We start from the raw sequence: 15,612 nt of genomic DNA, 5'->3' as shown, positions 1-15,612 counted from the left end.
CTGGGTATTTTGGGCCGCGTCATCGGTCCGTAGTTTCAGGCTTCAGCCGCGGCAATCCGTCAATCTTAGTCGTCGGCCGTTCCTCCGGCCGATGGAGTGAGTCCATCCACAGACCAACCACCACGAACATTTCAGGCCGAAAGGGAAGCAATGGTAGCTGTGGACCGGCCGGTCGCGCGATGAGACAAAATCAGCCGGAGTTGAAAGGGTTCAACGCTGGAATTTAAAATTGGGCGCGCATCATCACGCCACCAGTCTGCTACCCAGACGCTTTCGGTTCGTAAAGTACAAAAAAATATGTGGATCCAACGTAACCCTCATCATGTCAGAACAGTATCAATAAATAAGATTGGTATTATGAGGTCTTGTACAATGGGAGGTGCTTAGAGAGATGCTTAGAAAAATAAATCGAGTCTTTCTGAAGCACCGGTGTCTATTTCTAAGCGTCTCTCCTGTACAAATAAGCACCGGTGCTTAAGAAACGACCGGTTTATTTCTCTAAGCACCTCCCCTAAGCATCTCCCGTTGTACAAGGCCTGACAAGTGCTTCCAGAATAAACCAACAATGGTTGGTGCTAATTAACGTATGTGTGTCTTCTATCTGAATCCGGACCGGACCTGGAGGCTGCCGGAGCGCCGTCGCAGCGAACGGGGCTACGGATAGGCCTGCTTGCCGTTCACGTACGTCGCCAGGACGTGCCCCGGGATGTCGCCGGCGAACTCACGCCACGAGGTGGACGGCAGGACCACGAAGTCGGCGTACTTCCCTTCGACGAGGCTACCCACAACATGGTCCAGGAAGCAGGCGTAGGCGGCAGATATCGTGTGCCTGCAGCTCGTGCAGAAAGAACTCGATTAGTACAGACAGGAAACATAGTGAGTTCCTGCAAGTATCATACGTCATAAACACACACACATGCAGATCTCAACATCATACTGTTTGCTAATTCTGCGATATGGAGATCTCAACATCATAATGCGAGTGGATACCGGCATGACCAGATATCAGTGAGGCATTCCATGGCATTTCAGAAACAGAGTATAACCAAATGGAACATGCATGACACCGCAAAGAGACTCACGCTTTCAAGGAATCATCCAGGGGCAAGCGCTCTGCGGAGATCCAAGGCTCGTCCCATCCAGGCAGCTTGCGGGACATCGCAGTTCTAATAGCTTGCAAAGGGTAAATATCTGAAACCTGGAAAATAAACACACACACAAATACAGTTAACTGCCTATATCTCCACCCAAGTAAAGGCTATAATATTTGGAGGAATTTCGGGAAATGCATACAGGCCAATCAGAACCAAAAGCCAGATGTGCGCCACCGGCCAGTAGTGATCGGAACAAGTAGGAACTCCGCTCAGCTCGTTCTACCCCGATCTTCTTCCCAGCAGAGTCAGCATCATCCAACAAATGATCTGGCTGGCAAAAACAAGCGCATATTTCAGAAGATGGAGGCTGCAATCCACGTTTATCATATCAATGTGTGCATTTCATATGATTTCAAGTAACGACATGGAGAACTGTACACAGATTGATATGTACTCACATAACAGGCCATTAGGTAAAATGTTAAAAATGATCTGAAAAGTAACAGGGATTCATTAATCATGAATGGCGGAAGCACCTTGTTTTGCAGGGAATAGCAAAAGCCCCTTAACAATACGAGAATATCTAGATTAAGAAATGACAGGTTACTAACATGTATTTTTTTTCTATGTTACATTTTCTTTAGGCTGTGTCTACTGTCTGTTGTTTACTGGCAGATCGAATGTGATGTCATGGTGCTTTACCTTCAATATGGAATACTTAAAAAGCTGGACCTGTTGTTTTCTCTTGCTTCAGAGTATTTCTGACATATTGTGCTTGTATGCACTGCAACTTCTGTCTTCATAAGATTAGTATGATATTTTTCACAATCTAGACTCCTATGTTTATAACCAGAAGTAACTGAATGAAGTCCTCTAGTTACAAAAGTGCTATCACGATTTCGCCTTTCGAGCAATACAAGAGCCTTCAGACTCCTATGTTTTTATGCAGCGAACAGAGACCATCATTACGAGCATTATATAACATACAGTAATGGAAGAGAATGGTTGACCTGCACAGACGCAATGATACCATGCTCTCCGAAGCGCTTTGCTGCACCTGGGGATAGATGTTGTGCATGCTCAATCTGATTTCACATGAAGCAAGTTTAAATTACATTCAACTTATTAGTTAGTTACTACAAAAATGCTTTGAGGGCAAATTCTCTTGTTCAGTATGCTAGCAGAAAAACATACCCGTAACCTACGGTCCTTCGTTCCATTCAAACTAACAACCTTGTCGAACATATCTAGCAGCATATCATTAGCTTTATCTCCAATTGCATGTATGGCAACCTTAAAAAGAACAATATTACTTTCTCAGATGATGGTAAACATGATTAAGCATGTGCACAAATGGAAAAAACGTGTACCTGAAGTCCTGATTTGTCTGATTCTAATGTTGCATTGAGCAGAACATCCATATCTAACAATTGGAGACCATAATCGCTCGGAGCATCCACATAAGGCTGACCATATATATTAAACTCTTATAAACCAGAACATAATAATTTTATTAATATTTCTGGAGAAATCAACTTCCTAGCTGACACGAGTACACGACCAATATGTTACACGATGGTATAAATTGTAAAACAAGATGTTAATTATCCAAAAAATATTCTAGTTATAAGATGGGGACAAGCTTTTTATATTGTTTCGCAAAGCTATTGCATATCAAGTCAGAGTATTTAGTTCAGCAAAAGGAAGGAAATGAGTAATAATTGTACACCTTTACAGTTTCCACCACCAAATGAATAAGTAACAAAACCAGATACCCTTTTCAAACAACGCTAACAAAAATTCAAACCTTATTTGCTAATGGACCACCACAAATTTTTCAGCCATAAATTCAAAATGCAAAGAAGATTTAGCGCTAAAATATCAACCCTCTAGATAAGAATATGATGTGCATCTCTTCCATAAAAAATATGGTGTAGATATGAAATATCATAGTGCACTAAGATGTAATTTTGAATGACTTGTTAAATGTACTTGCTGACACAACCTTTCTCAATTTACAGTTTCTTGCAGAAACAGAGACTGATCGGGCTAATCATATTGGTGTCCTTTATACATAACAAGACCAATCACAAACTAGTACCATGATGTATCACATTCCACGCACGAGCATAAAACAGAGTATTTGTGAAGCTTTAGCCACAAAAAGACAGCATTGCTATGGACATAAATTTCTACACCATCAATATAAATGCACTAACACTAACAACATGTCTGATAGGTACTCAGACCATACTCAAGACTTACTTACTTCATAGAACCATGCACTTGAGGAACCCAAAGAACCATCAAGAAAAGCTTTCACACCACCTAGATGAATCCACCCACTTAAAGATCGACCTCTTTCATGAATAAGATCCTACAAGAGATAATATGCAGATAATTGTTAATAGCATTCGCATAATATTAAGCACTTAGAACAGAAGAGCTTGGTATATTTCATGAAACATAACTTACAGAAACACGAGGCCATGTCGGCATTGGGAAGAATAAGCAGACTCTGATCATCATCTTTCCCATAGAATGAGCCCATTCATAGACATCTGTTGTGATGTAAGCACAATACTTCAGAACAAATAAGGTTCCGGTCCAAAAAAAGGGTTATAGATGAAAAACTACAAAAGTAGATCCTTGATCCTTCAAAAGAAAGGTACGAGTGAATCAAATTGAAATTCATTAGGAGTCATCCAAACAACGGAAGAAACGTCCAGCTCTACATAAGATTTGATTTAACATGAGCAGTATGGTTCTTTTACTTGAATGGCAGAGTAATGCTTGATTATTGACAATATAGACCAGATAGATTAGCTTTATGTCTAACAGAATTAACAAACATTTTATCGATTGGGGGTGCAAAACTCAACGTATATAGTTTAGTTGCATTCTGTTGTTTCAAAAAAAAAAGACATCAACAATGGACGCGTCCCACCAATAAATTCCGCAAAGTATAATGCAGACATATATATGGAACTATTGATATGTTCTATTGTTAACTGCAGATTTTTGTAAGATACTTTGTATCTGAGTTTGGTGTTTTCATAACACCAATATTACAAGCAAAAGTGGCACAAGATACCAGAAAAATCTTGCCAAGTTTGCTCTTCTGAGGTTCCAGGGAAATAACTTCCAACATCAACAACAGTAGTCACCCCTCTCATTAGAGCGTGTTTACTTGCTCTAAGGAGAGCCTCTCGTCTTTCATTTACAGAGTCTTCTCGAACCACATCAAATACAAGCTTCATAGCAGCATCAACCAGAAGACCAGTGGGCTCTACAAATAATAATGCAGGTCAGGTGAATTTTTAATCTTACCTAAGTGTTTACAACAATGTTTGCACTTGAAAGTACTCCCCCCGTTTTTATTTAGTTCGCATATTAGCTTTGGTCAAAGTCAAGCTTTACAAACTTTGACCAAGTTTATATACAAAAATATTTAGATATACAATAACAAATCAACAACATTAGATTTATTATTAAATGTACTTTCACATCATATAGATTTATTATGATAAATGTTTATATTGTTTTCTATAAACTTGGTCAAACTTTACGAAGTTTGACTTCAGTCAACTCTAATATGCAGAGTAAATAAAAACGGAGGGAGTACATGACTAATTAAAAAGAACAGTGCACATTACATAGTTAAACATATTATATCACCAATATCTTAATGTGCGAACCATGACTCCGTGAGAATACTGTGAAAATATATACAAAAAATTCAGAAAAGGCACACATGACCATGATAATTCATCATGAACTTTCTTGATCATAACAGTTAACGGTTTGCTTCTGAGTTTTTTGTTGTTGGTGAGACCATATTTGTGCTTGAATTGAAAATCATATTGTATTTGAAAAATAATTCCTGGCCCGCAAAGGTAAAAGGTCAGTGTTAAATGTTAATTACTTAAGTTCAATAAAAGGTTACCTCTTTCCGTTGTTCTTACAATAGTTCCACCAACTGGATCATTTGTGTTTTTGTCAATCCCAGCAATCTTCATAGCCAGTGAATTGGCTAATCCCATGTGACCATCCATGCGTGAGAGCCAGACCTGCAATTGAAAATGAGTCACTGGCTGGCCCTATGTAACAGCTTCTCGGAAAAGATCGAACTCGTGAGATTGAATTGAAAACACACTGGATTATCAGGAGATATGTCGTCTAACCAAGCTGCAGTGGGGAGATCACCACCCCAAAAATCATTGTTCCAACCTCCTCCGCGTACCCACTCGCCAGGATGTTTATCTGTTCAGGAAACAAGTCTCAGAGATAGTAGTAGTATTGCAGAGATATTTGGTGATTGGTAACACCAGACAACTCAGTAGACAAAGACTAGTCGGATACATGCAACAGAAATCATGTCTTGCCAAACCCCTGACCCTTGTGTGCAAACCATGCTAGTATATAAATAACAGAAAGCAGAAACATCCCATGGTGTACAGTACTAAGCAACAAAATGATTAAAAACAGAATGGATAAACTGAGAGAAAGAGCAGCATAGTTCATGGAAACCTCTGACGGCTCCCTTAACCCTGCTGATGAACTCAGCTTTGCTTCTAACTCCTCGAAGCGGCACCCTCGCCAACTGCAGCAAAGTTCAAACAGAAGTACACTGTGAAGTTAAATTTACAGAACTGTAGTAATATTGAAACTGTAATGTCCCGGCCTGTCCATGTCATGATGTCATTGCAAGGGGAGGCAGATAGGCAAACTGGCAAAGCACTACCTGCAGGCCGCCGTCGATTAGGTGCACATGGGAGTCGATGAATCCCGGGAGCACCACATTGCCACTGAGATTCAGCTCATACGTGTCTCGGCCCTTGAATTCCTGCACTTTACAGTCTATGCAGTCAATTTTGAGCGAAACGCAGGAGACAGAAAATATATGCGCCTGCGGTTGCAGTTGCAGTGACGCCGCAAGCAGAACAGAGCAGATATTTTTTTTACAGATATAATCTCTGCCGAGAGAGGGGGCAAGCAGGTCGGAGGACAACCTTGAGGGAGTCGTAGGTGCCGACGCGGAGCACGCGGCCGGCGCGAACGGCTATGGCGCCGGCGAAGGGGCGGGCGGGGTCGGCGGTGTAGATGGTGGCGTTGGCCAGAATCAGGTCGGCGAAGCATCCCCGCTGCGCCCCTGCGGGGAGAGGAGACGAGCTGAGCATGAGCTTCCCTCCGCGGGAAAACGGAGGGGGTGGGAGGGAGGAGGAGGGGGCGCGTACATGGGAGGCGGGAAGCGGGGTCGGGCAGGAGGAAGACGGCCGCGACGGCGACCAGTGCTGCGGCGCCGGCGGCGAGGAGAGCGCTCCGGGCGGCCATGGTGGCGGACTGGTGGGGTGGGTGGCTCCTCTGCGCGCTCAGCTGGGGGCGGCGGGGTCGGGCGGGTATCGGTCTCTCTCAAATAATATCAGCAAATAATCTTTTTTTTAAACGCTTCAGCTTTTTTTTTTTGCACATCTTGCAACGTCCTATCAAACGATGTATCCTTATTTTCACATGAAATATAAACCGCCATGATGGCTTTCCCTCAAAAAAAAATCAGAGAGAATCTTCAGGAAAACTTGACATCTTTTTTTTCTATATTCTTTTAGGTTCTCTCCACATTTGGAAAATCTTCAGGAAACTCGAAACCTGAAAGAGAAAAATTGATTCATTAGCATGCGAGAATTTTTTAGGGAGGGATCAGGGATGGGGCATATGCTCTTGATCACCTCAAACCTGTTTAGAAGTGAAACGCATTATACATCCAAGAAATGCAGGTCAAATGCGTTTCTTTTCTGTTCAAATTTCTCATGTTACTCCCTCTTTTCAATTTATAAGTCATACCTACGGTAGTATTTTCGATCAAATTTTATTTTGAAATCGTAACTTCTAATTTTTGTTTTCTTTCGTATGAACCGAACCATAGCAGCTCGCGTCTTGTAAAGTTTCCACTGCGGGTGGGGGCTATTATCACGATCTCATTCATATGTTTTTTCCTACTCCCACAGCCGTGTCTCATGTGAAATCCATGCGATGCGATCCAAACAGGTCCATGCTACCACACAAATTAACAAACAATCAAACAGGTCCACAAGCAGACGTCGTTTTTATTGAAGAGCAGCACATCACGCTCGCTTCTTTTATTGACAGATGACAGGTACGTGTCCAGTTATACAGTCTTACGTTTACACGAGCGAGAGCGACTCGGACATTATTGTTTCAGTCTCTCGAATGCTCTTTCTCTCTCTCAGACGTACCTCTGACAGGCACCTCAGTCAGATGAGACGATCAATTAGGTAGCTGGGAGCTGTAGATGTCGTGGCACGACGATGACGGCGACAGGGGGCGCAGCCGCAGCGAGAACCTGTAGCTCGCCGCCGGCGACAGCAGGTACTGCTCGTGCACGCACGGCGTCCAGCTGTCGTCCCCGCCCACCCCCATGTGCCTGTGATCAAGATGCACCTGCAACACACAACAACACAATCGAGACCATTTTCAGCACCACTCCCGTCACCTCAGTTCCAACAGTTTTTCAGAGAGATATCACATGGAGACGGAAACAGGACCTCGATGTCGTCTCCCTTGACCAGCTTGTGCTGATGGGACGCCCGGTCGAGCTCGGCAGCGCCATAGTAGCTGGCGCTCACCTGCATAGGCGAGGACTCATCGTGGGTTGACGCGAAAAGGCCGAACTCGTCGGCGTTCTTAAGCGCCACCCACCGGACGTCCGCGCGGCCGCCGCACTCGCCCGGGACGATGTAGGGCATGTGGAGGTCTTCCACGCCGCTCTCGTACACGCCGACGTGCGCCGCGGCCTTGCGGTCGGGGTAGCACTCGAACGGGCCCCTCCCGTACCACGTGACATGGTTCAGGGACTTCTCCGCGTTGAACACGACGCCCACCCGTGGGAGAGGGGGGAGGTCGCTCTTGGGGTTTACCTCGTAGTCCAGGATTACGTCGCCGGACTCGTAGATCCGGCAACGCATATGGACCCGGAAAAGCACGGACTCAGAAGCCTCTGAAAGAGCGGCAGCGTCGGGTTTTGGCAGGTGCCCTGGAAGGCCGTAATATGTGGTAGAAACCTCGACGGTGTGGTCTGGCAGCTCCTTCACTGAAAACTGGCTGCTGTAGAAAGAGACGTTGTCGAGGAAGGCTTCTCTCCATGTTGTGGCATAGGACTTGGTGTAGAAGCCTCCATTGTCGTTGTCGGTTGGTGCACGCCAAAAACAAGGAAATATTCCCTTGCTCATAAGCTCGACATTGTTGATCTGTTGTTCACACAAGTATCATGAGTTCCACATTTCGATGAACGGAATAGCAGTGACGCTGATAGAAGTTGGAATCATATTCTGTGTCTGGCATACTAATTACTAAGGTAACTGTAAACTAACAATGGAACAGCTCATCTGCAGTTGTTCAGATTTCAGAACACATGGAAAATAAATACAATTAGAAGTTCTAGATGAATGTAAACATTGCAAACTGAAAGGAACCATCAAAGCATAAAAGGGAATAAAGTGAAAACAGATGGCCAAGTTTAGAAGACAAATACTAGTACTCCGTATGAGATATCTCATGGCAACAGCTTATTGTGACAAGTTTAAGTCACATAAATATTAAAAAAAAAACATGATACGAAGACTCAATCATAAGCCGTGACTAGATATTTATACAGCATGGATGGTATCCTTCATAAAATCTGGAGCATAGTCATGGATGGCGCTCACAAGTTACAGCGTGCATTGTGCAAAGCCAGTCGCTATTCAGGACCATACAATTCTTGGAACCAACTGGAGCAGATAGGTACCACAAACTACAGCGACGCGTGGAACACCTTTTTAAAATAATGATAGATGCTACATAACTGTGAACTAAACAGGCCAACCTTTTCTCTCTTTTTTTTGTGCAAAAAAAGCCAAGTCATATAAACCTGATATTTGTTCAGATGAACCTCCCAAAAAGTCTGCTTTCATGGTTTTGAGCATAGTCTCAATTGGACTTCTTATATGTTTATTATCCTCTACTTGCCTCCTAGATCTAGGATGCACACTCAAATATGCTAACAGAATGAAACTTCCTTTGGACAACAACAACATACCTTCCAACTGTCAATTGTTCCCAACTGACTGTTTATTTTGATTTGCCATTCGTGGTTCTTGCTAATGATTACACCATCACCAACCTGTTCAGAGCTCAGAGGGCTCTTGGACAATGCTATCACCTGAAGATGGTAGTGTCTGGTGAGCAGTAAGATAAATGAGAAGAAACAGGAGTGAACAGGATCAGTCTGAGGAAACATACATGAGGAACAAAACCCTTTGTCTGAGGTAAACAAAGTTGTGCTGAAGCCAAGACATGACCAGCTTTAGCCCATCGTGTTTCGTCCTTCAGTATCACGTGTACAGACAAAAAGGTTTCTTTTGCTGCACTGGTACTCCAGAGAGTAAACCAAGGTGATGATTCCACGTTGATAAGATGGCTACTTTGTGGTGCTAGGTTTGGAACACTGAGTAAACCAGAGCCCAAAACGCATCCGTCCCCATGAAGAATCCAACTGAAGTCCAAAGCCTCTGTTGTCTCAGAAAATTGTCCATTTTCAATCTGCATGAGAATAATAACCGATCTATTAGATCCTTTAACCGTGTAATGAAACAACTTGAGCAATATTTATCAGATCAAAGGCTACCTTAAGAATATTATCCACCAGCGATATTTTGATAGGCTGGTAAAGATATTTAACCTCTGCAAGAAGAATTAATTGACCGAGTAAGTTTGACATCTAGAGGCTAGTGAGACGAAGATCTTATGTGTAACAACTTCGTGAAGTAACAGATTATCAGGATTTAAAGTACATGTAAAACAGCAATAAATTTCTTTCCAATTGACAGGTGTTTCCAGTTACCATTAACAGCAGGGTGAAGCGTCCGATCAGGCCACACAATGCCATTAATGCAAAAATTTAAGTCATTTGGAGTGTCTCCAAAGTCACCACCATATGCCCAAGATTTAGATCCATCAGCATCCTCCTTCAGTAGACCCTGAATATTTTTTGAAAATGACGTAGTGGAGAAACAAAATTAAGACACTACAACAACAAACAGAGTTGATGATCTATGTTGGCATTTAAATTTTGTGTATTCTAGATTAGATTGACATGGGTCTATGAGTCAATATTATTTTCGATGAAAATGGCCCAACAGTGACCCGATATGTATGTCATGTACACTAGAATCATGATTAAACACCAGGACAACCATGCAAACAGAAAATGGCCCAACAGTGACCCGATATGTATGTCATGTACACTAGAATCATGATTAAACACCAGGACAACCATGCAAACAGAAATTTTGGCATAGCATGCTCCCAGTAAAAAAGAAGGTTAAGGGTAAGATGAGAGTAAATCGAACATAACCTGATCGACCCAGTCCCATATAAAACCTCCTTGGAGTCCCATCGTGTTGTCTATCGCCTTCCAATATGCGTCAATATTTCCATTACTGTTCCCCATAGCATGTGAATATCTTGAAAATAAAGGGAAATGTTTTATTTAATATTTCAGGTATATGAATATAAAAACAAAGGGAATCAAGTATAAATGTGGTGCCACAGTTACCATACTCGCAAAGAATGAGGGGCCTGTTTTCAGATGGGTCATTTGCAATCTTGAGAATATCCCAGACACGCATGTACATGGGGCATACAATATCTGTGGATGATGTTCTGGAGCCACCTCCTTCATAATGGATGAGCCTTGTTGCGTCTCTTCCACGAACCCACCCTACAAGATTATGATTCACAAAATCATAAAAAAAACTGCAAGACTTGAACCGGCATCGCAGAAAACGTTTTACCGCTTACCAGACATAGCAGAGTGATTTGGTCCATATGAGGCTTCATTTCCCAAGGACCAAATAATTATGCACGCATGATTTTTGTCCCTCTCCACCATGCCAACGACACGATCAAGCATAGAATTTGCCCAGATGGGTTCTAGTGTAGGATGTTTGAAATGGCTATTTTCATCAAAGCCATGTGTCTCGATATTGGCTTCATCAATTACATAAAGACCAAAAATGTCGCATAACTCATACCACCTTGGATGTTGGGGGTAATGGGAGTTTCTAACAGCATTAATGTTGTTTTGTCTCATCAAAACCAGATCCTATCAAAAGATAAACAGTAAATAACTGAAGCTACTGACTGGAAACATCAAACTGAACAGATGGCATGCTATGCTTTCAAATATGACAGTTTACAGAAGGGATGAGTAACCTTGATCATGCAAGCTTCTAAATTTGTCTTCCCAACACGTGGATGATGCTCATGTCTGTTGACACCTCTAATTACAACAGGAGATCCATTGACAAGCATCTGCTTGTGTGCCAGGACCACATTACGAATCCCTACTTGGCATGATTCACAATCAATAAGCTTCCCATTGGCATCTTTAAGGAGAACAACAAGAGTGTATAAGTTCGGCTGTTGGGAAAGGAAATATAGTTATAAGATATAGTAGTTCAATTGTAAATACTAATGTTTTTATAGAATTTCCCCAGCATTAGATTTCTTACTTTTTCACTAGACCAAAGCTTTGGATTTTCCACTTTTCCACCAAGAACATAACCATGAAAACCATGGCAAGGGCCGCCCTTAGGTTTTGGCTTTGTCTTCAAGTTGACCACGTTAGCAGCAGACATGTCTGAATTCAAATCATCAGATGATTCAGAATTATCAAATAATGTTGCTTCAATCGACAAAGTTGGGATATGCTCCCTGTCTTGCTTGTGTGAATCAATTTCCACCTCAACCTGAAATATAGAACAAAATTAAAAGTCAGTATAATTGTAGAACAGCATCGTTTCCTTGACTAATACATAAGTTAGCAGCTATACCATCTGGAAGGTAGAAAATGGTTTGCCCAATATAGAGTTAAAACTTAAAAAGGGCGAGACATACAAATCTATATCATGGGAGCCATGCAGAAACATTTGATAAACATGTTGTCTTTTGTCTGTTTTGACTTCATGATATAGGATTATATAAGACACTAAGCCTGCTCTGAAAAGGGCAGACGACCTTTCTTCAAAAGAAAAAACGATGTGATCAACTTAAAAAGATCTATTTGGTTTAGTTCAACTATAATTAATAATATGCTTGTTTGAAGGTTAAATTAACATTCCCATCCCAAAAAGGATTATACCACTGTTCACTATTTTCTTGCAGCATGCACTCCAGCATGTAGCATAGATGTTTATAATCTGACCAAGATGGCTAGCAAAATTACCTCAATATCAGCTACCCGGAAGTTCTCATCCAAAGTTGCTTTGAAAAAGTAATCTGTGATAAAGATCTGGAAGGGAAAAAAAATACAAACTCATTAACCAAGATTTTACACTGATCAGTGATCACAGACAAAAACAAACTAAATGACAAATGCAGTTTACATGTCACAAGTTCAAAACTAGCATGTTTGTGCATAGTTGCTTACATGGGTGATATATTACATAATAATCTGGTCACTGCTAATATATACAAGAAAAAAGTTTTCAGCCGACATTTCGCATCTGAGTGTAAAGATGAAAAAATAAGAGTACTCTATTGTTTTTCTGGACATAGCTGGCAACATGAACACTGCTATTACTCATTTGATCCCTGAAACAATCTATTACTCATTCATGAAATGATGTACTTTACTCAAGTGTTAAATTCATGGTGTGTCAAAAATAACAGCTTAGAATTCATTCAATAAGACGCAAGCAGAACTCAAGAAGTAACCTGTGGCTTTGATAATAGCAACACATCTCTGTGAATACCGGACAACCACCAATGGTCTTGATCTTCAAGATAAGAACCATCACTCCACCTCATGACTTGAACAGCAAGAACATTTTCCTTGTCTGAATCACAATGATGGCAGCAATCAGTGATTTCAAATTCAGCAGGAAGCCTGCTGTCTTGGCTGCATAAATACACAAAATATGGAGTTACTTTCTGAACAATAGAATAGAAAACTCCAGTAGATGACTATAGCCAATTGGTACTCAAGTAAATACTGCAAGGATCTATTACAAGTCACCACCATGAAATTACTTCATTTTGTATTATGGGTTATATATGAACTTGATAAGTCTCTGTACAGTTTTGGAGATAAAAAATACAAGCAGTGAGGTTATCTGTGTCATACCTATAGCCAATTGGTACGCCATTTACCCAAGCAAGAAAAGCTGAATCAACAGCTTCAAAGTGCAACAAGATCCTCCGACCTATCATAATCAGCTCAGAATTGTTTAAAAATGGAATGGACATAATATATGATAACAGTCAGTGCTATATCCATGTCAATCAGAGACAGAAATATTATGCATAAGGAGACAGAACACAAATGTCATAATTAGCATAACAGGAGACAGCACAGGCATACCATAAGAACAGGAAGAAAATGTAAAGGGCAAACAATTATGTCTGTGTAATTAAGGAGATAGGTAACAAATATAAACCAGCCAAACTCTTGGAAAACTGCACGGTCAGATTAGGCGAATCCTAGATGACAAAAAAATTGACAGCAGGATTTGCCATTGTCAGGATTTTTTAGGTAATTTAATGAACCAACTACTCATAACAGTAAACAAATTTTCTCTCAGTGTTGTTATTTGATGCACAGACAAATTTTCAATTCCATGGACCATGTAAACATCATCACAGTAAACAAACTCATTTTCTTGGAGGTATCATCCCTGTATTCAGAATTGTCCAGCATTATAGCTGTTTATGCTAGTTGCAATGCAATCAATGGATTCAAAAGATCTGGTTGCGTATGCAAGATTTTGATTCTGTCAGAAGTAGAGCAGGTGCAACGCAATGAACGGATTCATAATGGAGATCTGGTTGCGTATTCAAGATTTTGATTTCGTCAGAAGTAGAGTAGGTGTAACAACCACATGTCCGCATAAGCTGCAATAGATAGCATACCTTTCCATTCTTTTGGGATGTGAAAAACCTTCCTGTAACAGCCTGTGGGGTTCTCAGAAGGCACAAACGGCGGGTTCATCGGGAAAGGATAAGTGACATTTGTGTAGATCGGACGGTCGAACCCGTGCATCTGCCAATTGGATGGAACTGCAACCAAGTTGATATCCATATCCATTAGACAACAGAATTCCAGCAAAACAAAACAAAACAAAAAATACATAACTAAATAACAGCAGGAGACTAAAAGCACATCGGAACAAGCAAGCAGCAACCGTGCCTGGCAGAGCCTCCCAGTCAGAGTCATTGAACTGGGCGTCGTAGAACTTGTCCGGGACGGTCTCCGGCGACTGCGCCAGCCGGAACTTCCAGTGCCCGCTGAGCGACCGCGCGTACGGCAGCCCCCGGGACCAGAACGCGGCGCTCTCCAGCGCGCCGCGGACCGCGCCGTCGTCCCAGACGGCGGCCTCGGCGTCCAGGTGGCTCACGTTCCTCCGCTCGCGCCAGTACTTGAGCGCCCCTGTTTTTTGACAGTTAAAAACAGAGAGCAGAAAAAGAAGTTCAGAAAACAGCATGAGACCTGATATTTCTTGCTGATCGATCCGGTGTGGGCGCGGCGATGTTCGTCTCACCTTGGAGCGTGTCCTGCGAGCGGAGCGGCACGTGCGCGTCCCGCTTCCTCCACCGGAAGAAGGAGGGGTCCTCCCAGAGTTTCTGCTGCGGGGAGTTGGTGGGCGGAGGGAACATGGCGCCCCCGCTGGCGGAGGCCACCGACATGAATCAATCACGGAGGCCACACGAACAAATCGCCCTCGCTATCTGCCCTCAAAACGAACAATTCGCCGTCGCTCCCTGCCCTCAGAACGAACCGCGCGCCGACGAGGAAGGAGAAGCAGGAGGACCTGGTGGAGCCAGACGAACGAGTTAAACACGGAGAGGGCAAGCCCGCGACCAGCCGAGGAGCGCGGCGACTCCCGATTTCAATTCGAATTCGATTCGGACTGCCGCGGAGACAGGATGCGCTGCTTGTACAGAAGGAACATTCAAGCTGGAGATAGGGTTCCGTACCGGCGAGAGGAGGGCGGGATCGGCCCCGCGGAGGCCCGGCGGCTCGTCGCCGCCGTCGAGGGAGGGAGGGAGGAGTGGAGGCCGGGGAGTGAGGAGTTTTTTTTGAGAGAGAGAGAGAGAGTGAGGAGGAGTTTGGGGGGAGGAAATCACAGGGGATTAACTGATAGTTTATCACCACAGAAGAGGTGGCGCGCGAGAGGACTCACTGACGTGTGGACGGCGGGCCCACGTGCCAGTGATACATCGAGTGGCTGTAGGCCGTACGCAATGTTTTGGAGATAGTTTTCTTTTACTTCCTCCGTAAACTAATATAAGAGCATTTGGATCACTATTTTAGTTATCTAAACGCTTTTATATTAGTTTATAGAGGAAGTAGATTCGATACGCGACAGAATATGATTTCTTACTCTAGTCAAGAACCGGCATGTGCAGCATGATAGTGGATATATTTTGTTTCAAATCTGACAATGGATTTGAATAGTGT

General features: G+C 42.7%; 2 protein-coding genes across 2 annotated transcripts; both read right to left on the bottom strand.

Moving 5' to 3' along the window:
• Nucleotides 1-323: 323 nt before the first annotated feature.
• Nucleotides 324-6,512, bottom strand: LAF3 (Amidohydrolase family). The gene is made up of 15 exons (XM_048710201.2): nucleotides 6,332-6,512; nucleotides 6,107-6,246; nucleotides 5,839-5,940; nucleotides 5,625-5,697; nucleotides 5,251-5,357; nucleotides 5,041-5,164; nucleotides 4,189-4,383; nucleotides 3,570-3,655; nucleotides 3,364-3,471; nucleotides 2,465-2,560; nucleotides 2,289-2,387; nucleotides 2,105-2,179; nucleotides 1,294-1,425; nucleotides 1,083-1,198; nucleotides 324-829 (listed from the first exon to the last, which is right to left on the bottom strand). Exons 1-15 carry the CDS (start codon nucleotides 6,426-6,428, stop codon nucleotides 655-657), a joined length of 1,725 nt encoding a protein of 574 aa, XP_048566158.2. The 5' UTR covers nucleotides 6,429-6,512; the 3' UTR covers nucleotides 324-654.
• A 664-nt stretch (nucleotides 6,513-7,176) lies between these two features.
• On the bottom strand, nucleotides 7,177-15,282 carry LOC125546069 (glycoside hydrolase family 2 protein). Its single transcript, XM_048710198.2, has 18 exons — nucleotides 15,129-15,282; nucleotides 14,693-14,962; nucleotides 14,341-14,580; nucleotides 14,064-14,210; nucleotides 13,279-13,357; nucleotides 12,870-13,053; nucleotides 12,379-12,444; nucleotides 11,666-11,902; nucleotides 11,367-11,573; nucleotides 10,953-11,256; nucleotides 10,713-10,872; nucleotides 10,507-10,615; nucleotides 9,994-10,129; nucleotides 9,778-9,833; nucleotides 9,393-9,692; nucleotides 9,190-9,312; nucleotides 7,658-8,359; nucleotides 7,177-7,553 (listed from the first exon to the last, which is right to left on the bottom strand). The coding sequence occupies exons 2-18, from the start codon at nucleotides 14,835-14,837 to the stop codon at nucleotides 7,380-7,382; spliced, it is 3,369 nt and encodes a 1,122-aa protein (XP_048566155.2). The 5' UTR covers nucleotides 14,838-14,962; nucleotides 15,129-15,282; the 3' UTR covers nucleotides 7,177-7,379.
• Between the last annotated feature and the right edge of the window lie 330 nt (nucleotides 15,283-15,612).

This window comes from Triticum urartu, chromosome 3A (assembly GCF_056163025.1).
Source record: "Triticum urartu cultivar PI428250 chromosome 3A, HENAU_Tu73, whole genome shotgun sequence".
NCBI classification, from domain to species: Eukaryota; Viridiplantae; Streptophyta; class Magnoliopsida; order Poales; family Poaceae; genus Triticum; species Triticum urartu.
Note: the sequence above shows the minus strand (reverse complement) of the source record. Positions and strands in the feature narration are given on the sequence as shown.

Bases quoted from the DNA above. Each gene is read 5' to 3' on its own strand.
- LAF3 (XM_048710201.2), bottom strand. From the start codon at position 6,428: ATGGCCGCCCGGAGCGCTCTCCTCGCCGCCGGCGCCGCAGCACTGGTC. The intron at 1,426-2,104 runs GTCAACCATTCT...TGTTTTTGCCAG, and splicing joins GTATCATTGCGTCTGTGCAG to CCAGATCATTTGTTGGATGA. The intron at 1,199-1,293 runs GTATGCATTTCC...TTTATTTTCCAG, and splicing joins CTTTTGGTTCTGATTGGCCT to GTTTCAGATATTTACCCTTT.
- LOC125546069 (XM_048710198.2), bottom strand. From the start codon at position 14,837: ATGTCGGTGGCCTCCGCCAGCGGGGGCGCCATGTTCCCTCCGCCCACC. The intron at 11,574-11,665 runs GTAAGAAATCTA...CTTTCCCAACAG, and splicing joins AGCTTTGGTCTAGTGAAAAA to CCGAACTTATACACTCTTGT. The intron at 9,693-9,777 runs GTAGCCTTTGAT...ATTCTCATGCAG, and splicing joins TGGTGGATAATATTCTTAAG to ATTGAAAATGGACAATTTTC.